The 23,992-nt window shown below is 38.3% G+C and overlaps 1 protein-coding gene across 3 annotated transcripts in view; it reads right to left on the bottom strand.

Annotated features, from left to right (window-relative positions):
- Nucleotides 1-23,992, bottom strand: part of MYOM2 (myomesin 2) — a 78,501-nt gene that overhangs the window by 41,104 nt on the left and 13,405 nt on the right. For all 3 annotated transcript variants that reach the window (XM_061460670.1, XM_061460668.1, XM_061460669.1), the window contains 9 exons: nt 18,652-18,740; nt 18,520-18,570; nt 18,090-18,254; nt 13,668-13,829; nt 11,630-11,771; nt 9,852-10,051; nt 8,665-8,718; nt 4,845-4,972; nt 1,659-1,842 (listed from right to left, as the gene is read on the bottom strand). In XM_061460670.1, the coding sequence (XP_061316654.1) occupies nt 1,659-1,842; nt 4,845-4,972; nt 8,665-8,718; nt 9,852-10,051; nt 11,630-11,771; nt 13,668-13,829; nt 18,090-18,254; nt 18,520-18,570; nt 18,652-18,740 (1,175 nt within the window). The remainder of the gene's footprint in view (nt 1-1,658; nt 1,843-4,844; nt 4,973-8,664; nt 8,719-9,851; nt 10,052-11,629; nt 11,772-13,667; nt 13,830-18,089; nt 18,255-18,519; nt 18,571-18,651; nt 18,741-23,992) is intronic.

Genomic DNA, 23,992 nt, shown 5'->3' on the forward strand with positions numbered 1-23,992 from the left:
ACATGGAGCTGACATATAAGACTGAGTACGTACACTCCTCTGAAACAGCAAACTGAAATCATCTGAAAAGGTACTAGATGTCTGTTTGGTCAATTAAACCAAACCTCTGATCATTGGTTGGTAGAGTCCTGAAAATTATTCATCTCACCCCAGTGTAGACATTCCATAGCTAGGTGCCACAGGGCAACTTATGGCAGCACCAGCCACCTTATCCTCCAGACTCCAATTGCCACAGTGAAAGCAGAGACATCTATAACACCTGTCGATGCCTACATGGAAACACCTAAATTTAGATGTTGTTTTCAAACTGAATACTCTTTTACCACTCAATTCAATTGCATAATATTTCATCATTTTGTATGGCTTAGAATACCTCATCCTTATTTCTGCTCAAGAGAGAAAGCTACCCACAATTCTAGTGTAATGATTGCCCTCAATATGAAGTTACCCTCAGGAACGCCAAATGCTGAGATACCCTTAGCTACCCTCAGGAATGTCAAATGGTGCTACGTGCAGGCTACTAAAAGGAGCTATGTGCTTCTGATGTATTTTAGCTCAGGTGGTAAACTCCACCTCTGAAAAACTGCATTTTCTCTTTAAATATCATCTTCTGCTTTCTGCTTTCAGCTATAGCTATGATTTACTCAGAATGTCTTGTGTTAACCCCTAAGGGATAGCCTATTTTCTGTACTAAGTGAAATAAATACAGTATTTTTCTTCTCTACCTTGGGGAATGTTGAATGGTTTAAATAATTTATATGCATTAATGAGACATCAAATCAAGAGTACATAAAAGCAAAAGATGCCTTTATTTTATCATGTATAGTTACAGATCAAGCTAAACGTGATGGATTCTATTTTTTAAAAATTATAGCAAACGTTTAGAAGGCTATATCTACCAACATTAAGAGAATTATGGCATATCAGATACTGTAAATATTTCTTATATTTTTAGCAAGTGCAGTAGTATAACATATATGTTCTTAAGGTTACAGTTGTCAATACATGGGGCTGTTTCATATGACCTCTGCAAAACAGTAAAAGCAAATCAGATATTTGACAGATGAGCTGAGAAACCACTCTCTAAATTTTCACTTATGTTTATGAATGTGGCCCCAAGATAAACACTTAATTTTCATTTGGAAAGTTACCAATGAATATGCAGATGTATCTTCTTCTGTCCCTGAAATCTACTAATCTGCATGCCCTGGGAATTCTGCACCAGCAGTAATTTGCAACTTAGAATACTGAGAAATAAATTAAAGGATAGCTTATCTATCTGAAACTGTAGGGAATTAGGTAGTATATAATTATCTAAGCCAGACAGTATAATTACCCAAATTGGCAATTAACCTGTATTTTCTTATTCTTTGACAAGTCACATTAATAGAGCACTCTGTAGAATGAATAACTAAAAATAATTTAACTTTTTAACAATTATTGGTCTCAGCAAGGAGACTCGTGGTCATCAGGAAAATATTTGAATGTTTCTAAAGTTTAGCATCTTGGTCTTTCTGAAATCCTTCACAGTATTGAACAACAATTGATTCAATTAGTATTATTGTAGTTATACTAATTTTATTATAATGAGTTGTCTATTTCCATTTTGTAAAATAACAATTGAATTTAACATTGATGCCATAAAGTTTATCTCTTACCAATGGTATCTTCTGGTTGAATAGGTACTGTGATTTCAGATGGATCACTGATGCCATGCTTGTTTGCTGACAAGACTCGGAAAACGTATGGTTTTCCTTCTGCAAGGTCAAACACTGCATAGCGAGGAGATTTTACTGCAACCTGTGCATTGACTCTTTGCCAGCTTCCACTGCCAACCATGGACTACCAAAAAAATAAAATAAATAAATAAAAAAATAAGTGAAAAAAGAAGCTGTAAGTCACTTCTGTAAACTGTAAAGAAATGAACATATTGCTGTATTGCATTCTGTTACGAATTTATTTAAAACTATGAGAGAAGGATCACTCAAAATGTCTCACTCCACACATGCAAATTCTAACAGCTTATACATTCCATTACCCTACAAAAATGTCTGAATACCTCACTGTCTCCCTGGCTGAGTAGACCTCAATATATGCACACTTGTACATACAGCTAGCCTTCAGTTAGGGCCATGACTGTTAGCTGTGACTGGTTCCAAAAGAATTAATTTCGTGCCATGCAAAACTCACTTAAATGCCCAAAGGTTTGATATAAAGCAAGAAGTTCTAATCCAAATGCTACAGAAAGGTAGAGAGGGGGATGTTAACTTACACAGTGATTTATCTTTATGTAGTTTGGGTTTTTTTTTTAGTAAGGTCAAGTCCCTAAAAGCATTGATCAAATGGAATGATTACTTCTAAATATTCTCAATGCAGCAGCTGAGCTAATCATCACTACAACTGTGCATGGAAGAGAGCCAGCAAACCAGTACTCTAAGAGGTCTGCTGTCCACTAGGTTCCCCAGATAAACTGTTGACCCAAATCAAAAATTAAATATTGCGGAAATTTTAGTCCAAATGCTCAGTAAATAGCTTACATGAAATTTCCTTCAAGCACAGAAAGGTGCATACAAGGTAAATGCTTATAAAATTTTGGAACAGAGAGTCTGGGAACAAAATCTGATAGACTGTGAAGTTCTTAATGGAGGAACAGTGTTGGAAGCTACCCTGTATATAAGAGGCCTACTATAGATATGTAATTAAAACACAAACAGCTGGAGCCCATATATCAAAATCTATTTCATAGATAACAGAAATAATAGCCATACACTTTATTCATAAAAAAAAGATGGAAAATATGAAATAAATATTATTTTGCCGTACATTCTACTTTTGGGCATGAAAAATGTTAATTGTTGCATTTTATTTTCACAGAGGAGAACCAACATCATGTTTAATTCTGTAGTTTTATTTGATTTATCTGTTAAATAATGACTTTAAGAGAATATGTGTATACAGCAGAGAGAACTCATTTTCATTTTGTGTTTCCTGAGGCCTTTAAAGATACATTTTTACTCTTCAGAACTGATGCTTCTTTATTTGAAATAAATTAATTAGAAATCATGCTTTTCTAGAATTGTGCTTTTCTAAATTAACAGATAACTATAGAAAGCAAAAAACCAAACATTCCTCTACAAACTGAGCTATTCATATATATAAACCATTTATATACAAAAAGATTTTAGATTCAGGTATTAATTAGTATAATGCATCATACTTTTTTTCCCCCTAATAATAACTTTCTAGTCCTCATTCCCACTTTCCCCTGCTATGTTTGGCATTTAATTAATTCTTGTTTGTTCATTACTGTCATTGCTCTATACTGCTTTTGGAGCTATATAAAGCTATTCCTGTAAAACAAGCAGATATGCATCTTTTCCAGTTCATATGAAATTCAACTAAGCAAGCGTAGGTGTATTCTCAGCAGAAATCTACATCTGAGCTTTTGGGGGGCTATTTCTGTATATTCTGGAAACAATGAGGTATTTTCATGCCACCAGCTGGTTGAAAATCCTGAAGTCAATATGCTTGAAATTTATAGATAACTGCAGATGTATGCAACTGGGAATAAGTACAAGGAAGACACTATTTTATTGCATAGAGAAAAACCCAGATATTTATATCTATGGAAATATTCATTACTTCTTCTGAATGTGAAAAGGAGAGTGGGAGAAAGCGCAGACATACTTGCTGGAAAATTTAGCTAGTGACTGGACTTCACTTTACACCCATTGGCTCTACATCCAGCAGGTAATGGATGATGAAGAATGCAGAAATGAGATAAAAAGGTCTTTTGAAATTGAGATTTTGATGTTACTGAGAAGGAAAAGACAAGATGGGGGCTGTAAAAACAGAAGTGATGTGAACAGAATGGCTGGCTGAGAAACGAATTTTGGAGGAATGTGCTGAACAGATGTGCTAAGAAAAAAGATTGCATGGTAAAGGCCTGAGAAAAGGCTGCCACAATACTGAAGATGCAAATTGAATGTGTGGTAGTTTTATGGACAGTTTTAGTGCATCATTAAGATGCATATGCTAGAGGCATAATTCATAAAAACTAAGTATAGCTTGGCATGTAAGGGTTTTAGAGGTCAGGTATGAGGCCCCATTTACCTACTGGGGAAACTTTGCAGTAAGGAGAAGAGATTATGACCTCTGGCTGTAATCCAACATACTTAATTTAGAAACCTGGCTCTGGGACAGATGTATCTAAATCTTAGTAGTTTAAATGGGATAAGAACAAACCTCTCCTACTGGGATGACTGAAGTCCCCTGTCAAGTCAAAGGGAAGAGAAAGGCAGCCATTAAGACTGCCAGGGAGCAGTGAACCTGAGACAGGCATCTGCCTCGCTGCTGACCTTACAGGGAATAAATTGGAAATGTCAGGGTATAGCAGAGAGTGCTGTAAGCCTGCAAAAATGAAAATAAGGATCAAATTATGAGTCACTGTTTATTCCTAGCTTTTCCACAGGACTACCAGAAAATTCCCTTTAATACAGGCAGACTGCAAACTTCCAGACTTGCCTGTAGGACTGCAAAATCTTAAAATGGTTCTTTTCCATTAAGCCGCTGCCTTACATGTGTAGCTTGTTCTCATTTTAGACATCGGTACGGAAATAGCACAGGGGTGTCCTTTCCCCTGGGCCTTGAATTTCAATGCTCATTAAATCACATAATAAGACATTTGATTCTCCATATTTCTCTGTTATCCCATTACCAAATCCTGTGAGACCACAGAAAGCGTTAGTTTTATTGTTCATTCTGCACTTCTAAAAATTAATTGAATGCAATTGCATACAACAATGAAACACCTTGCAGACAAATGCCAATGTACAGTACAGTACCTTCTCAATGAAATACGTCAGTGGCTCCCTGCCACGGGGAACAGGTGGATCCCAGCTTAGTACAACATATGTTTTGTTGATTTCTGAGGCATGTACATTGGTGGGAGGGCCTGGAATCTGAATATCACCTGGAAGAGTAACAGAGGTAGTGACTGTTAAACAGCAAATCAACCCCTGGGTTAGTACTTATGCTACAGCTCGTCTTTCTGAACTCATACCCTGCAGTGCAATGCTCAGCTATTAGGAGCTATGATATTATCTGCGCAGTTTACTTGCTCACTTCAATTAAATTTTGAGAAATAAGCCATCAGTTTTGAAAGCTAGTTATGTACTTTTTCAGTAAAAGTTATATATGTCCCCTGAAAACCTGTGCATTTGACACATTTTTTATTTTGATCACATTTGAATTACTTCTACCTTCTGGACAGAATGTTGTGGAAAAGAAAATACTCACTATATGCAAACAAGAGATATTTTTTGATCAAAGACAGAAGTCTAAAGAGCTATTATGAGAAATTAGAATATGTCCCCAGCCTTCTGGTGACTCCACCAGCTAGCTGGTTTGGCTTTCTCCCCAATCACTCTGCAGGGTTATCAGAAACATAGGGCAGAAGCTGTGTATCATGGACCAGGGTGGAGGATTTCAGCATGGCCCTTTGTGACCAACTCATCCACCCAGTATGTGAAAAAGACAGTTTCGTTATCTGAGGAATTACAACAGTGCACTAGGTAAAAGAGGCTCAGACCTATGATGGACCACTTCAGGCATAGCTACACAGCTCTGAAGAAGCTTCCTTTTGGAAATGGGCCAGAAGTAGCAACTCAGCAGATAGAATCATAGAATCATAGAATCATTAGGGTTGGAAAGGACCTTAAGATCATCTAGCTCCAACCCCCCTGCCATGGGCAGGGACACCTTACATTAAATCATATCACCCAAGGCTTCGTCCAACCTGGCCTTGAACACCACCAGGGATGGAGCATTCACAACCTCCCTGGGCAACCCATTCCAGTGCCTCACCACCCTAACAGGAAAGAATTTCCTCCTTATATCCAACCTAAACTTCCCCTGTTTAAGTTTTAACCGTTACCCCTTGTCCTGTCACTCCAGGGGCTGCTCTCAATCTCTTCTCTGCCCAACCTGTAGCTGTGCCTGGGATTGCTCCGACCCAGGTCTAGGACCTAGCACTTGGCATGGTTAAACCTCATGAGGTTGGCATCAGCCCACCTCACAAGCGTGTCAAGGTCCCTCTGGATGGCATTCCTTCCCTCCAGCGTATCAACCGAACCACACAGCTTGGTGTCATCAGCAAACTTGCTGAGGGCACACTCAGTCCCACTGTCCATGTCACCAACAAAGATGTTGAACAAGACCAGTCCCAACACCAATCCCTGAGGAACACCACTCGTTACTGGTCTCCAACTGGACATTAAGCCATTGACCACAACTCTTTGTGTGCGGCCATCCAGCCAGTTCTTTATCCACCAAGTTGTCCATCCTTCAAATTGATGTCTCTCCAATTTAGAGACAAGGGTGTTGTGTGGGACAGTGTCAATCACTTTGCACAAGTCCAGGTAGATGACATCAACTGCTCTACCCCTGTCCATCAGTTCCGTAGCCCCATCATAGAAGGCCACCAAATTGGTCAGGCAGGATTTCCCCTTAGTGAAGCCATGCTGGCTGGCACCAAGCACCTTGTTGTTTTTCATGTGCCTTAGCATGCCTTCCAGGAGAATCTGCTCCAAGATTTTGCCAGGCAGAGGTAAGACTGACTGCTCTGTAGTACCCTGGGTCATCCATTTTCCCCTTCTTGAAAATGGGGGTTATATTTCCCTTTTTCCAGTTGTCGGGAACTTCACCTGACTGCCATGATTTTTCAAATATGATGGCCAGTGGCTTAGCAACTTCATTTGCCAGCTCCTTCAGGACCCGTGGATGGATTTCATCAGGTCCCATGGACTTGTGCACGTTCAGATTTTTAAGATGGTCTCAAACCAGATCCTCTCCTAGGGTCATCATTCTCATAGTCCCTGCGTCTGCCTTCCATGACTTGGGTGGTGTGGTCAGATCCTTTGCTAGTGAAGACCGAGGCAAAGAAGTCATTCAGAACCTCAGCCTTCTCCAAATCCTGTGTAGCCAGGTCTCCCAAGAGCTTCCTGAGGTGTCCTACGTTCTCCCTAGTCTGTTTTTTATTTGCTATGTACCTGTAGAATCCCTTCCTGTTATCCTTAATATCCCTAGCCACATTTAATTCTAACTGGGCCCTACCTTTCCTAATCTGGTCCCTCGCTTCCCAGACACCATCCCTGTATTCTTCCCAGGCTGCCTGTCCTTGCTTCCACTTTTTATAAGCCTCTTTTTTTTCATTTGAATTTTCCTCAGGAGCTCCTTATCCATCCAAGGAGGTCTCCTGGCCCTCCTGCTGCACTTCCTTCTGGTTGGGATACAACACTCCTGAGCTTGTAGCAGGTGATCCTTGAATATCAACCAAGAGTCTTGGGTCCCCCGGCCCTCTAGGTCTATATCCCACAGAACCTTCCTAAGCAGGTTCCTGAAGAGGCCAAAGTCTGCTCTTTTGAAATCCAGGGTAGTGAGCTTGCACACCAGTATATTTTCTTACATCCTGTAAAGCCCCAAAGCTGGCATGATTTGTAATGGTAAAACATGATGACACAGGCTGCTATCCCAGAATAGCACTAAAAAAGTAAATCCACTTGTGATCTATAAGATCTCTTTTTCAGAAACTCCAATATAGCAGATGAAAGTAATGTCCTATATAAGCAATGATATTTGCATATCCATACTCCTTTATTGAATTTGCACATTCATGTAACTGAATTCCAAATATTATTCCTGCCTATGCCAGAGTGGCCATTCAATGCCTCTGATCACTTTCAGGCCATCCTGAGAGCAGGAGTACATTCTGTGAAGCCAAACAAGCCACACAAATATATTCTTATAGTATAAAAAGATTCTGATCCTGTAATACCCATATTATTTCACCTAGGGTACCATCTCTGTAAAAGAGAGAAAATTCATCTGTCCTGCCCATGCACTGGGGAAAACATTTAATGTCTGATTCTCCTTCAAATTACACCTGTTCTCACATGGTTTCTCTTTTAGTATGCTATTTTTGGAGATACAGCTTTATAACCTCTGTGGAAGAGAGTAGACAGCCTTATTTTTTAATACTGAGCCATTATAGCTAATGTTTTTGACAGTTTAAGTGAAAAGAAGATCATTATCCAAGCCTAAAAATTATCGTCATATATAGAAACAACCAAAGACAGAAGAAATTGAGGATTTATCTTGGAAGTTGGCAGTGATCTCTTCAGTTTTCCTGAGGAAAAACAATATTTAGTGTATAACCTTAACCTTATGCACAGCCTCTCTACTCAGAGAGATATTAATTAAAGAATTCAGATGGACTGCAGAAGTTTTCATGAAAATGGAAATAACCTGCTCAGATCATCAAATTCAGTATAAATAAGCTATATTTAGCTCTCAGAAGTATAGGAGAAAGGGAAATGTGAGCAATCAGATGCAGTGTTCAGCTGTTTAACTCAGCTTAGCACTAGCCAAAGCAAAAAGGTGAGGAGATGCTGTCAGTATGCTTTTGGGTATGTGATGTTCTCTGTACTTTTAGACCTCACCTTTCACTTGTGTTTTCTCAGCCTTGCAAACCAGAATATCTGTCTTTATTGATTATTACAAAGAATTTACCTACTATGTGGATTTTTTTTAAGCTATACTTCTAATTATAATGCTAAATTCTTGGAATATAAACAGGTGGACTGAAGTCATTGAAATGCTACATACCTTCTAGGTCGTCCTTACTGATCACAATCTTCCGCCCTTCATGCACATGAATAGCTGTTAATCAAAATATTCAATTAGATTCTTGAACCAGTTTAATAAATTTAAAGATTTTGCAAATTATTGTCCAGGACCTGTTCAAAAGCCCATATACCCTGTTACTAAATCTTTCCGAGATGGTTTCAACTCAATGTCCTACACTGGTTCATTCACTTTCACAGAAAAACAGAGTATGAGAAGTACTGTTTAAAGATGTACTTAAAAGCAAGAGTCATAACCACAGTAGATGGATTCAATTCTGCGGCAGATTAGTAAATAGCTGTATCATAAACCGGACATTTTTTTAGGAATTAATCAAAAAGCTAATGGAAACACAGCATATTCATCTCAGATTTTACAGGCAACATTGGGGCAGTGCTCTGCAGTCTTCATAATGAGTTCAATTCCCCTCTGAGTACAAGGAGGACACAAAACAGAAGGTGTGCAAGAACACAATATACACAACTTGTACAGGGGTTTAGGACAAAGCTAAATCAATAAAACTACTCCCCAGAGCAAGCCAGCTTACTCTGTTCATGGAGAAGCTCTCACAAGGCTCCTTTGCAGAATGCAGTGGCCTTGAGCACAAAACCAGCTTTCAGAGAGAGCTTGTTCATTAGATAGATTGATTCTCCATCTGCTAGAAAAGTCACAATCTCAGAGATCCCCCAACCTGTAACACTGGGGGCCTTGTGCCGGTACTGGCACTTCAATGGGAAAAAAGGATGTGGATAAATACAACAGCATGTGAACCAATGTATTCATGTCAAAATCTTTGTTTTTTCTTTAACTAAGACATACTCAATAGCATTTTCAAAAGTTACTATCAGCACACATAGAAGTTTATGGGATCTGGGGGCCCATTTGCCAGTGCAAATGATAAAAGCTTCCAGGTACTTCTTTTGAAAACATTTCTCCTTGTGATAATGAGTATCTAAATTTAAAGCTAAGGAAAAACAGCCATAATTAGATGGAAGTCCCCAGGCCCTGTCTGTATGGAACTTGCCCTTGTAACCACATCCCCCACCTTGAAAGTAGTGAGATATTCAATGAAAGGAAGAAATAAACTCTGCTTCTTAAGCTAACTAAGCAAAGAGAAACATAACAAATAAATAAGTATTAAACGTCTGTTTCAGCCTTGCATAACCTACTTTGTGTTCTCTCCAGGTCAACAGGGTCAAGAGCTGCAACTGGTTCAGACACTCGAGAAGGCCTGCTAATGCCAGCACTGTTCACTGCTCTCACACGGAATATGTAAGAATGTCCTTCGTAAAGACCAGTCACAGGGTACTTGCAGATTTTTACAGGAGCATCATTGCACTGGACCCAGTTTTCCAAACCTACTTCACATCTTGTAATAACAGAAGGCAACATTTATCAGTATCATTCCACAATAAATATATACCATTCTACACAAAATCACACAAGTCATAGTCACTAAGGAGAGGAACTAAACCATACACCTTATTAATGAAAGTCACACACCTATACACTCGCCTGATCAGGCAACCAATTCCCACCATGCTAATATTTATTCATAATGCAATTGCAAAGGTCATTCTATGATTTTTCTTGCATGTTTTTGGCCTTTTCAACTCTCTGCTTCCCTTCCACTTGGTTCTCTTCCTTGTCAGATAAAAACCAAGTTATTCACTTTTATTTTTAATATGCATCTCCACAGAATATGCTGAAGTTGTAACATTCACCCAATCTTTTCCATTTCTTTCTTGTCATATTTTTAAGCAAGAATCATTATGTTTTTCCCTCCAACAATGGTTGGGCCACTGACTGCAGGAGTCATCAAGAAGCAGAGTGATGTTCTCATACTGACTCCTTTGTGTATACATATCTCTTTTGTGTCCTACTACTATAAACTTTTGTGGAGATGACTGCCCTGTGCCTTGGCAGTACCAGGAAAAATAGGGTCATGATCAAGGGCTCCTTGACACTGCAGTAATCCAAGCAAAATGTCAAAAGGCACAGCAGACTAAATTACATATAAAACAGGTGAAATACTCCCACGATCTATGCACTGCACCAATTAGATATAAGTGGTAGAGTCCCCAGGGCTTAAGTTAATTTCCTCATACTGACTGCCACTCATAAGCCAACATTTTCTAGCAATTCCCAGACAGTGGTCACTGAACTAGACCAAATTGCAGGGTAGCAAATAGCAATGAGCTGCAAATGTTGCTTTTAAGTGTAAAGCAGTGTACATTATGAAATCATTTCAGTAATGTTTTTGCTGACTGACAGTTTCAGACACTAAGGATTAGATGTTCTGCTCTGCTTACAAGAGGCAAGCATGCACTTCAGTGGAAGAGAAATGCAAAACAGTGCTTGATCCCCTGTTCCCTGGCTGCCTTCCCTCAGCTGAAACACCAGCAAAGTGAAAAGCAGACTTAAGGAGAGAGGATTGCTATTCTGATTTAAACCAGCAGCTCCTGGGAGCTCCTGGCATACCACAGTTAAAGCAGAAATAAAAAGGTAATGTAGTAACTCCTAGATTTCAGCTTTTGCAGTGTACAGATTAAGGAGACTGAATGTAATTGAAGACGCCTGAAGATTCTGCAATTGAAGATTCTGGCTTCTATAAACCAGTCAGGGCTTATTCTCTGATTTGGCCACATCCATACTATTGAACATTTTTAGTGTCTGATAAAAGGTGTCTGCCTGCACCTGATTACTAGGAATGGCCCCCATATCTTGTTAACTCCCAGACTGTACCTGGGAAAGTGCTAGAACATCTGGGCTACAAGTTTGCCAAGTAATTTAACACAGTAGGCAGCTGAGTTCCAGTGCCAGTGGTTTGTGAAAATATATCTAAAGAATCCACATATTGAATGATATAATGGTAATTCTTTTGTTCTTCAGTGCTTATATGGTTTTGGCAATGAACAAAATTAAATAAATCCCAGTGTTTACTTACTTGTCAACAAAATACCCAATGACTGGGCTCTCGTTGATTGTATTTGGTGGTTTCCAGGTAACAATAACATAGTCTCTGTTAGCATCATGGCATTTAACATCCATTGGTGCCCCTGGTGCTCCTGCGATCAATGCATCAGCATCTGAATCACAAATAAAAATCAATCAGTTTTGACCTCCCTTGATGAAAGGGAAGATTTCCAGTTCACTGTGCTATTTGTTTATATGAATGGGAGCCCAAGGATTTCACTACACACTAATTCACTGCACTAATGAATAAGGTCCATAATATCTACATCTCCACATAGATAAAGATCTTCAGGGATATTTTTGAGGACAGAAAAGCATCTTAGGCGTAAAACACCTATTACTTTTCACGAGAATTAAAAGCCCATGTGGTTTTGATGCTCTTTCCCACTGAAAACTGTGGCTCGGTGGGTTGCTGATCAGCTCAAGGTACTCAGTAAAGAACACGTAGCTGAAGAAAATAATTCTCTTAAGGAATAAAATCTTTGCAAACTCTTGGTATGCTTCTAAGTTTGCTTATTATTTAAAGTCTTACAATATTAACAGGCATAAATAATCTGTGTTCCACCATTAAGATACCCTTCTCTGGCTTCATTTTGAGATGTATTGACTGATGTGAATCTACAATTCCTAATGAAGTCTACTAACAGGTAAAGTTCTCTCTCTTCAAAGAAAGATTTCTATAACACAAAAATACTTTTATGAACTCTAAAATTATACAGCCTAATTACAATCAGTTCTGAGGCGTCTGGTGCACACTATCACATCAGAGGCTACATGAATAAAGGCAAGAGGAAGGCCAACAGAGGACACTAGAGATTCCAGAGGACATAGCTCAAGTCTAAGGTCCTGTGCATGCAAAAGGATCAGTCATAATATAAAATGGACAAATACATGTACCTAAAATAGACCCACCATTATAACAAAAACTCATAGGAAAGTTATTATATATTAGTGGGTCTTTTTCACCTGAGTACTTTCTTTCTTAGAAGGTAATTGGGAAATAGAGAACTGCAGCAAATTGTTTCCAGTGAGATTAGGGTGGCAGAGTGGCTTGTTCAGGGCATACTGCTAAGTTGATGAAGCCCTCATGAAGTCCTGTGATGAATATGAATATCAGCCCCCTGACAACATATTCATGTCCCTCCACTTCATGCCAGTTGTCTGCATGACAGTTCTGCAAGACACATATGTTCCAATACATTTCCAAGAACAAAGTTTAAAATTAATACAGCTCCAACGACTTCAGTAGGGCTGCTCCAGTTTGCCAGCATCAAGGAAGATATATTTAAGAGAGTGAAAGAACTGCTCAACAAGAGATATTTCAGGCTTTCAATGAAAAAATTAATAAGTGAAGACTGGGTTCTGCTCTTAGATGCATCTGGAAGTTCGTTCTCACTTCAGAGAGTTGTGCATGCAAATGTGAAGGAAAATTCTGACCTTTATTCTATTTTAATACATTTATCTCCTCTTCGCTATGTCCCTTGTGAAAAGTGTAATACTTCAGTGAGTTAATTTCTTATTTTGGTTCTTTTCTCTGATTATTGTGGTGACTGTGAGTGGTAGAGTGGTAGGAATATTTCTTTTGATTTCTTCTGTGCCTCCTCCTAAGGCCAGGCACAGGATATGAGAGTCCCCAAAAAGGCTTATTCCTAGTTGGCAATCTCTAGAACTAAAACCATTACAGTGAGGACTGGTAGTATGCAAAGTTGTTTATTTCCTGCAGGGAAAGGAGATGGCAAAGAAAGAAACAAGCTGTTTCATCAAAAGAAGGATTTCTATGGTTCTTCAGGAAAGAAAATGTCCTCAGAAGTGTGCTCTTCTTGAAGCCCCCCATTTATTGACTGATTTTAATAACACAGACTGCTATATATAAATCAAATGACTATGAAATACCAGAAGGCTGGATTTCTTTTGTACTTCCGTCATTACATGGGATTTTTTTAATAAAACTAACCTTTTCACTGTTTTTTTTTTTTAATTTCTCCTCAAGAAACAGGTGAAAAACTTACCTCTGACAAACAGGTATGCACTGTATTCACTCACGCCACCTCTTGTTACCATGCGCAGGGTGTATAAACCTTCATCATCTTTGTTCAGATGGCTAAAAGAAAGAGCTGCCTGGCCTTCTCCAAAATACAGCTTTGTCCACTTGGAGTCCTTTATCAACACATCTGGAAGAGAAAACCCATCGGACACATTATTATGCTGGCCAGAACAATCTATGTCCTAGTGCAGCCCTGCGCTAATCACCTGCACAAACTAACCTTTATGCTGCCTTTATGCAGAATGATGGTGCTTTGATGTTCTGAAAACTCTACAGAAAGTAAGCTGCATCTCTCTAAACTTATTTGGTCATTGAATTTCAGAGAATATGAGGTCTCAGACTACCCTATGAAGTGCCAACAACAGAATTTCCATCATTATAATTTTTTAAGACATTGGCAGAGGAGGACGTTGCCCACATTTCAAAATAATGGACATAAAAATCTGACATACCCTGTAATGAATGCAGGGTGGAACTTTGTTTCATGTTTAAAGAAGTTTTGCTATCTGTTCAGGTCAAAAGTCAGATTATTCAATTTCTTCCACCAATTTGAAGACCAGATTTCAGTTTAATCTGAAGACTGCTATAAATATGCACCAAAATTAAACCTTCAAGGCATGCCTGTTGAGCAGTGAGTAAAATTAAATCTGAATCTCTCACAGGTGAGAGGTGGTGACCCATGATTAATGCAAATTAGTCTGATTGCTTAGTGGAACCAGAGCAAATGAATGAGCAGGATATTTTATGCTAGCCAAGGGACTTTCTCATACCACCTTTTTTAATAACTGATTGGATTATTTTTTATTTTTAACTTCCTAAGACCTATTTCATACTAATTTATTGTAATCAGTGCAGCAGAACTGTATTTAAAGGAGCTGAATATCTCTAAACGTTTATTATTCTATTGCTTAAATACACTTTGGAGCAGACATTCAAACAACTGCAAAGGAATCAGTTTTCCCACTTACCAGCTGAATTGCATAAGAAGGTTTAAAAAATTACACACATTACATTACACAATAAAGCATCTGGAAGACACACACTACTAAAACTTACAGCAGTAAATTGCACAGTCAGCTAAGCATACAGTTGTTTTCTGAGAAGTGAAAAAAAAGTAAATTTCGTCACACCCCTTCCCATGAGATCCTTAGTAATGAAACCCTTACCTAGAAAACCTGCATGTCCCCTTTCTGTCATGCAAGTCACAGTCGTACTGAGAGACATGTAGGCTCATGAATTACTTTAAATTAAATCAGTAAACATCTTAATCTAGAAACTTCAACCAATTCATGAGTTCTGTGCAAAATCCTGAAGAAAAAATGAAGTTCAGTGAACGGCACCTGAAAAGCTTGAGAGGAATGGTAGAAACTCTAGTTTGAACATACAGAAACTGTAGACAAGCCCGTATTGTCTGTTGAGGCCAGAATCATCCAGTTCCACCCTTTATGTGTACCTGAGACTAGAAACTGCAGAAGCAGTCATGCTCGGTAAGAACAGAAAATCTCTCCTTTACACGAGGCCAAAGACCCACCAGATCCCCTAAGAAACCAGGAGCTCTCTTTTTTAATGCAGTCTGGACGCCTTTCTAGACAAGCCAAGAAGAAGAGTAAATTTTGGACGACACAAACATATTCAGAAGTACTAATAAAGCAAGTATTCATGCACCTGCCATCACAATAATATTACAATTACAGGGTCTCACTATTGCTCTCAATTTCCCAGTCTATTCACTTGTTGGGCTATGTCATTTCTCCTAGAATTTACCAAAGAACAAAATTCTAGAAGACTAACTTGGAGGCATGCGACTCTAGCCTTACATGCTGTTTTAAGTACGTGAGATAATTTTCCTAAAACATCACTCTACTGAAAATTCATATAAAAAACAGGGCATTACTTGATACTGAAGCTTCTTTTCATCATGTCTGCTGAAGTTTCAGCTAAATTCAGCACTCCATTTTTCCCTCTGAATACAATTATTTTATTCTAGCTGACAGTATTAATGGTTGCAGAATACTGGTGCATATAGCTGCATAATGTTTATTTTACATTAGAGATCAATAACAGAAAGCTCCTGCTACCAGCTGAGCTCATATCTGGATTAGATATGCATTTCTCAAATATTATTTTGATTTAGTTCTTTCAGTATCTTAAATTGTTCTAAGTGGGCTATGAATTATAGATATCATATTTGTGTTTATAAAATCCCAAACCACTTTAGAGGATTTGATTCAGTTGATTTATATTTCCATAGGAGTCTAGTAGATATCCTCAATAAGGCTCATTTGCGTGAAGCTTATTAACGCTGAATGAATACATATTTCTCTTGTGTACAATTATTGGAAGTAAATCATACATATCTATCTTAGGGCTTCAGCTATTATTATTTGATTAACACAAACTCAAAAATTTTAGGAAAAATGCAGTTTGTCTTAATGCAAGAGAGAATTAAGCACTACCTTTCAAAAAGAAAAAAAAAAAGAATATCTAAACCACATGATTTTGAACAAATTATTAACCTTCTCATTGTTCAAACTTCTGCATTGCCTCCAGCTTTCATACTAGTTAACACAGGGAACTGTGCAGCACATAGCAAAGGTTCATAGTGCATGAATTCTTGCTGTGTTTAGGAACAAGTTTGCCAATTGATGCACCTATATACCTCTTGAATATATTGCAATACATGTATAAGCAACAAAGGACAATTCTAAGCTTGTTTGTGTTATTTCATGTAAATATAAGTAAAATAATGGGATGAAAGCCTATCTGACTCAGTAACAAAAACCTATTGGCTTCAAAGAGACCAAGTTTTCATCTCAGGTTTTCATACAGAAAGTGTGTGAAAGGTAAGAAGGTGTGTGAAAGGTAAGAAGGTGTGTGAAATGTAAGAAGATAAACTTAAGTCAAATAAGGCAGAAAACAAAGAACATGATACTGTTATACATCAAAAGAGAAATGCCTTGGCATTAGGAAAGGTTAAACTGAAAGGGCTGTAAGCTTTTGTTCACCTATCCACAGTGCAAGAAAAATTTATGAATGAAACATGAAACAATATGGGACAGCCCTTGAAAATTAGCAGTTTGTCATATCTGCAGTTCCAAACCCAAAATTTCAGAGGTTTGGCACCCTGAGAAACTGGGCACAGTAAGAGACAAAGTAAAGGTACTGATGGCTCACCTCAGAGTGAGGTGAGTATTTATGGTGATTACAAATCCCTGTACTTTTCAGTGGCAACAGAATCTGGGTTCATGGATGAGCCTTAGATTTCATGCTATTCACCAAGCCATAAAAAAAGCCATTCTGACCAGCTCATCTTTTTTGTTTTAGTAATATCTAATAGTTCCCACTGTATCCACAGTGATAGACTAATAGGAATGAAACACTGAGTGCTGAGTAGCAGTCACTCCCTGAAGGATCAAATGGGAATCCAACTAAAACTACTATGCATATGAAATAAAAAGCATAATTAGCAGCAATAAAAGCATCCTTTTTCTGATTTTAGTAACCTTGGATTCTTTTGACTGTCTTATTAATCTTATAGTCACTTATTTCATGCATTACATTTTTTCAGCTACGGAAGTTTCTGCCTCTTTGCCTAGGACCAGTCTAAACATTAGTCTTAGGAGTCCACCATTCTCAAATGTGGTCCTTTTGGGGAAAGGTCTCACCGTTCACAAATAACCAAAGCTTTCCTTAAATCCTCAGGCAAAATATTTACTTTAGAATCCTACACAGAGATTGTAGTTGGTTAAAAGTGTTAAGCTAAGCTCGTGCAGCGTTTGAATACCATCCACCAGAGTATTTGATATGCTTCAGTTTTCGGTACTTCCAGTTAAGACTGCTTCACGACGTTACTTTCATGGACAAAAGAATCAAGGAAAACCTACCAACATGGCATTTAAACAGAAGAGTAAAGGCATGTGTTCCAGGCCTAGTTTCTATAAGTATTTCTTAACTATGCATTAAATTGATTTCAATATAAAATTCACAATAAATACTGGAATAAGATGCAAGTGGAGGCCTGTGCACACACCTCAGTGCTTCAATCTTTACTATTCTGTGAGTGCCTTTCAGCTAAGTGGTCACAGCATTCAATTATAAATCATGGTCAAATCTAGGAAGTGAGCTTGGATCTCCACCTAGTCAGTAAATGTTTAAATACTGTGTTTAGATAATATGAGATTGCCCCTGTTGCTGTAAATGTGTACTCAAGAAAAGGTTGACCAAGTGATTTAACTGAAAGAATGTGGGTCTATGAATTCTAACCAGAGATATTTGTTTGCTCTATTCCAAATATAATTATGACAATCTTATGTTCTAAGCCTGATCTGTGCCCTCAGTGTTTCTGCCAGCATTTTCCAGGTAGCTTCTACCCAGTGTACTAACTTACCATCTCTATACCACTCAGCACGAGGCTGTAGTCTTTTCAGGTCTGGGGTGATCAACATCGAACACTTCAGGGTCAGTGTTTCACCTTCAGTTGCAAAAGTGACTCCAAACTTCTCCAGAAACTGGACATCAATGTGGGTGAAGCAAACATCATACGACAGGGGTACTATGCATGACAAAATGAAAACATTCTTGAATATAATTGTACTTGGCACAAACAGATTACTATCCAATCTGAACAGGAGGTGGAGCTCTCTATTATACTGAACTCTGATCTAGAAATACAACCCGATAAGCAAAAGGGTCTGGACAGCTCCTATTGTAACTGAATGGTTAGAAAGAAAAGTCAGAAAAAGCCAATTCTTTCATCTGTAAAACATTAATCTGATAAGAGTACATAAACTACCTAAGGAAACCAAAACAATGCTTACAGTGGAAGGGCATTATCCCAGCTGGGTGAGGCTCTTCGCCTTCTCTGTACCCTATAAGATAAACATACAATAAACATTTAATGACATGAGCATTATATTTCTGTCTTGTTTTAATCATGAAGTAGGACTTACTTCGCACAACCACAGCACAATTAGTTGATGCCTGCCCGTGGACATTTGTTGCAACTGCTGAATAGGTAGCAGAATCATCAAAATCAGCTCTGAAAAGGGAAAGGAAGAAAACAGATGGCTCTCTACACAAACACAAATTCTCTTAATGATTGATATTACAAAACAAGTTATGTTGACCCCAAGGAAAGTGTATAAAGCTCTTTGCTGTTGTCACACAATGCAAGAAGTTGATGAAAGGCAATCAGAAAGTGGTGCTGATTTTTACCGCAGTCTTATCACAGTTTAGTGGCAGGCTGCATTAACGTGAGTGAATCAGAAATGACCTTTAGAGGATGATCAAAAGGACATAGCTGGAGGATGCCAGTCTGCTTAGTCCTTTTCTGTATGTAACCTTTTTCCTTAAGCCATCTTGCCCTTCTGCCACATACTTCAAGATGAAGATGTGAAAGAAAAGTATACGTGATGCTTACAGAAATTTCTCCTTCTGTGGCGATTCCCAGAGTGGAATAAAATTTCCTCAATTTTTATGAAAGAATTTAGTCTGAATGAAGTAAAAAAAAAAAGCATGGAAAAAAAAAAGCATGATATTTAATTTTTACATTTCAGAATGAATCTTAAAAAAAAAAAAATCAGAATTCTGCTTTCTTCGCATAAACATACTAACTAATAGGAAAGAAAATACTTTGGGTTTTAATCAAAATACTTTTTATTTGGTCTAATTCAGTATTTTTTCTTGAACTTTTCCATTAGTTATGTATTTTACAACATGTCCATCAAACAAAATTGTTGATTTCTTTTATTTCTTGTAATTTCTATTAATTTTAATTATTAGATAATCAGAGTGCTTTCTGAAACACACACAATTAAATCCTGCCTGTGTGTAGCTCATTTAGTAATGAATTTAATGGAGGTGATTCAGAAATTCCCAGTGATGAGATACAACGATAGTCTGCATGCATACATTTAGTTTCCTCTCAGAAGAATAAATCTGCATTTTCTTGGCAACTGCCATATGAGAGGGATGAGATTCTGGTTCATTTGTCTTCTAAGAGGTCATATATCCCAACTGTGGGAAAAGAAAGCATATGTAAGAGCGTTTGAGGTAAATTGCATAATGGGATGCCAATTTTGGAATATGCAGCACCTGTGACAGGCACATCAGACACCTATTTTGCAGCTTATGCATATACTCTGGACAGTGCCATATCACAAAAATGAGTGCCTGTACTGTAATGTCTAAAGCACAACTTGATAAAAGCCCTATTAAACTGAGATCTCTCTCTCCAAACATACAGGGCTAACAGCTCCTCCTGGAGGGAAATCTTCAGACACACATTTCACAAAATAAAGCAGTAAAATGCAAACTTTATCATACAATTAATTAACAAAGACACACGGGTAAGTCCTAAAATTAGGCTATTTAATCAAAAAACCTGCAGTTGGGTATGAGGCCTTTGAGTGCCCTACTACAGACTGGACAGTCAAAGTCTGGGAAAAAAATTGGGCTTGATACTATTACATTTTTTGTTTTGGTTTTTTTTTTTAGGAAGGATTTTTAAAAATGCCACTACCTGTTCACAGATCTATATAAAGCTTAACTGATTCTGGACTTGTTTGAAAGCTGCCAGACTTGACATTCCCTTGCACTAGCTTTCTTCCTAAAAAAGAAGACCTTTCTTATTATCCCAGTTTCACATTATTTAACACTTGGGTGATAAAAAGCCAAAAGCAAGGTAAAACTGCAGTATAGGCTTTTATCCTAAGTCATATTATAATGTCTCTTACTGAAATGCACTTAGTTCATACATTTATCACAGCTCAGTACAGTGCCTTGCTATAATGAAATAAGCTAACAACAAATGAGGCATCCTGGAATTTTCTTACAAGAAAGGGCATTGCAGAATTAACTGTACTGGAACTGTAAGGTTTTCTCTGTACCTCCTTACCTTAAGGAGATATTTATAAAGTAAATAGTACATACTATATAGTATACTTTATAACTCATGTTATGTATTAGCAAATTAAACAGTGTTACATCGTTTGTCCCCAGAAACTGGATCTTGATCACCTTAGTGCTAATGTGTTACAACAGCACTTGGCATACTTCGGCATGCACCAGCTTGTCAAAAGGATGGCAGATACCTGATTAACTTTTCAAAGGGATACATAGCTGCGCTTATTTTGTCACCTCTCCGTAAGGAGCAGTAAAATACATGTCTTGATGAGATCTTCCTATTTGTGGTGGTTTCCAAGGTACAGAAAACAGAATAGGATCCTAAAAGTCTCTAGAAGAGACAGGAGATTCACAAAGGTGGGGGTTTTTTTTAGCCCAAGAAGTTCAATGTCTGAAAGCAACTATTTGACAAAAGTTAGTGATGGAATGATAGTACATTTTCTCAGGAAGAACAAAAGAAAGAAGTTACTGATCAAGCTACTGACCACACTCTTACAACATCCTTTGGTTTCATGAAGAGAAACAAGGTACTTACAGTTATTATGAACAATTCCCCAAGCCAAGCACTTTTCTGCTGTTTAAGATCTCTACCCATATTCTGGAGGTCACTGCTTTGAAAGTAATTTACAAATCCTTGCTATGACCTCTAACCTGACACTCGAGAAATCAAACCATCTCACATCACCTATTATTCAGTTGAATGCTTTCAAATATGTTACTAGAAGAGTATAGAGTTAGTGGGTAAGAGCTACACAGCATGTTTGTTTAATACCCACTCTGAAGAAAGTTGAACAGGATGGCAAATCGCATAGGTCCTGACTCTCCTTTCATGCCAGATAATGCTAAGACTGGGGATTATTCTGGCAACTATCTACTTCCCTAAGTAGAGGGTGCTAAACCCTCTTGATTCCCTAAATTGCACTGTAAAGCTCATTGAGTCAAGATCAGTTAGAAATTATATTTCAAGTACCCAAGATGTAAGGTATGGTCTCTCCAACAGTTATTCTTCATCACAATGGAGAATGTGTTTTCCAACCTTTACAAAGGTCAGATAAAATATGCATAGAATACATTTAGATAGCATGAAGTGTGAGTGCAGAGCTGTATCTATCCCAAGGTACTAATATTTTTTTGTGAAAATTAAATTGCCCTGAATCCACACGAGGTTCTGAAGTGCTAATATTTGTGCAGGGAATATTCCCCAGGCAGATACATCTGTTTAAAATGCATATATTCATCCATCTGCCTAGTGTAATTTTAAACACAGGAGTTAAGAGTGAAATAACATTTTTCCCTGAATTGGAACACAATTCAGTGCGTGTCAAGAACAGGAAGCACTGCATAGTAAACTACAGAGTTAAAATTTCCTCCCTTGAATCCAAATGACAAAATTTTCGGTGTTACAGATATATGACATCAAAATGTGGAAATACTGCATGGAATTACCACCTCATGCACTAATTCCCCAGACACACTGAATCTGACTCATCCTTTTTGTTTGGTTGGTTTTTGTTTTTACTGAAGAAGGGACCTCTGTTATGAGGTGGCCACTTCACTACTATTGCAGCTTACAATGGACAGTGACTCACAGGTCAGAAGATCACAGACTGAGGGCTGTTGCGTGCATTTCGGCAAGGAAAGAAGAGCAGGAGTTCAAGCCTGCTGCCTGTGCACTCACTGGTACTGCATACTTGCAAAGCCCTGGGAGCTGCAGTTTATCACCCAATTAACCCTATTCTGCTCAAAGAATCTTCTTTCTGAACTGGAAGACTGCCTTTGCTGCAATGCCTCTGCTCTACAGCTACTTACAGCAGCAGAAAAAGCAGGTCTCACTACCTCTCCGCTCAGATTAAATCATCTCAAATCTTTTGTGCCTAATCAAACTAAAATAGCGCTGCACTGACTGCACAGTGTCATTTGTTAAATAAGAATAGTTAGAAGAGAAGATTCATTCAATTTTTAAGCTTTTTTTTTTCTTTAAAGCCATGCTGGTGGTGCTGAGCGGAGAGCCTGATCTGGCGGCCAGCTCTGCCTCCTGGCAGCAGGTGTTACACTGCACTCTGCCGGCTCTATCACACATTTCTACTGATGCAACCACAAACCTTTTCCGCTGTAATTGCAAGCACTTCTTAAGCGATGGCTTAATGAAACAGGAGAGGGCCCTATTAAAAGACAAAGGGGGTACCAAACTTTGAGCTTTGTATAGGTGAGATTGTGCAATCACATCACACTCACAGAACTCTGGAGAACAGAACCTCCTCCTTTGCTCCTTCGGCTGACCAGCCTTCATCAGCTCCCCTGCCTGCGCACTGTGGGGTGGGGGTCAGGAATGTCCTCAGACAGGAGCACACTGCTGTCCCCTCTGTGCCCCAGAGGATGTACCAGGAAATGCAATGTAGCCATTCACAGCTGCATAAATCTAAGTGATTCACGTCAGGAGTCATCACAGTAAACAAACAAAAACCAAAGCCTGTTGCTAAACAAGTAGTGGCAACTAAGAAATTCAAAGAGCTATGATTTTTAATGACTAAGTAAGTTATACAGTAAAGCAAAATATATTTTGAAGCTATGCTATATAGCAGCAGGACATCTTCATCTCAACACCTCTGATACAGAAATCTTGTATTATATTCCCTACCTATAGTTAAATTAGGTGGGATGAAGAAATATACTTTAAACAAGCCCTCATATTCTCAGATATGTATCAATCACTCCAACTACCAGTAGCCTTCCCTCAGAGGGTTCCTCAGTATTCTCTGAATCACGTATCAGAAGTGAGATGAGAGATGGAATGAACGACTACCCCTGTGCAGGCTGGCAATCTCTTCTCCTATAATTCTGAGATGTGTGAAAAAAAATAGTGAAACTCCAAACCCCTTTTCTTTACTGCTCAAGGGAGACCTTAAGCTCAAGCTTCCATTTGATGAAGTGTAAAAGGAGGAAGAAAGAGGTGTTATATGATAATGACAGTGCTGAATGCATGCAGAAAATGTAAATTGAGTACAGAGCATCATGAAAATATGAGACAGAGAAATGAAAATGATCTGGTTACTGTATAGGCTGATGAACCCTGGAAGACAACAAACAGAGGGCATGAAACTGTGTCCAGTTACTACTTTAAGTTGATGAGGTGACGTTCTGGTTTTGGTGCCTCAAGAATTTTTCCATTGGTATCAAGGAATACTCATAGGAATAAATATCACACTTGCATCAGAAGGAAAAGTTCACTCCTGGAGCCTCACTGAAGGGCCAGAAAGGTAGCCAAGAAATTCCAAGGCCATTCTGAGTGACTGCAGATCAGATGACATGCAGCTCAGCACTTTGGTATGAACGGGTGAGAAGAGCACAGAAGTGGATAGGTAGAAAATCCCAAGAGTTCTACTTTAC

Source organism: Pezoporus flaviventris, unplaced genomic scaffold, assembly GCF_033815535.1.
Source record: "Pezoporus flaviventris isolate CSIRO_AGI_PZ_B2104156 unplaced genomic scaffold, CSIRO_AGI_Pfla_v1 ptg000031l, whole genome shotgun sequence".
In the NCBI taxonomy this organism is placed as follows: Eukaryota; Metazoa; Chordata; class Aves; order Psittaciformes; family Psittacidae; genus Pezoporus; species Pezoporus flaviventris.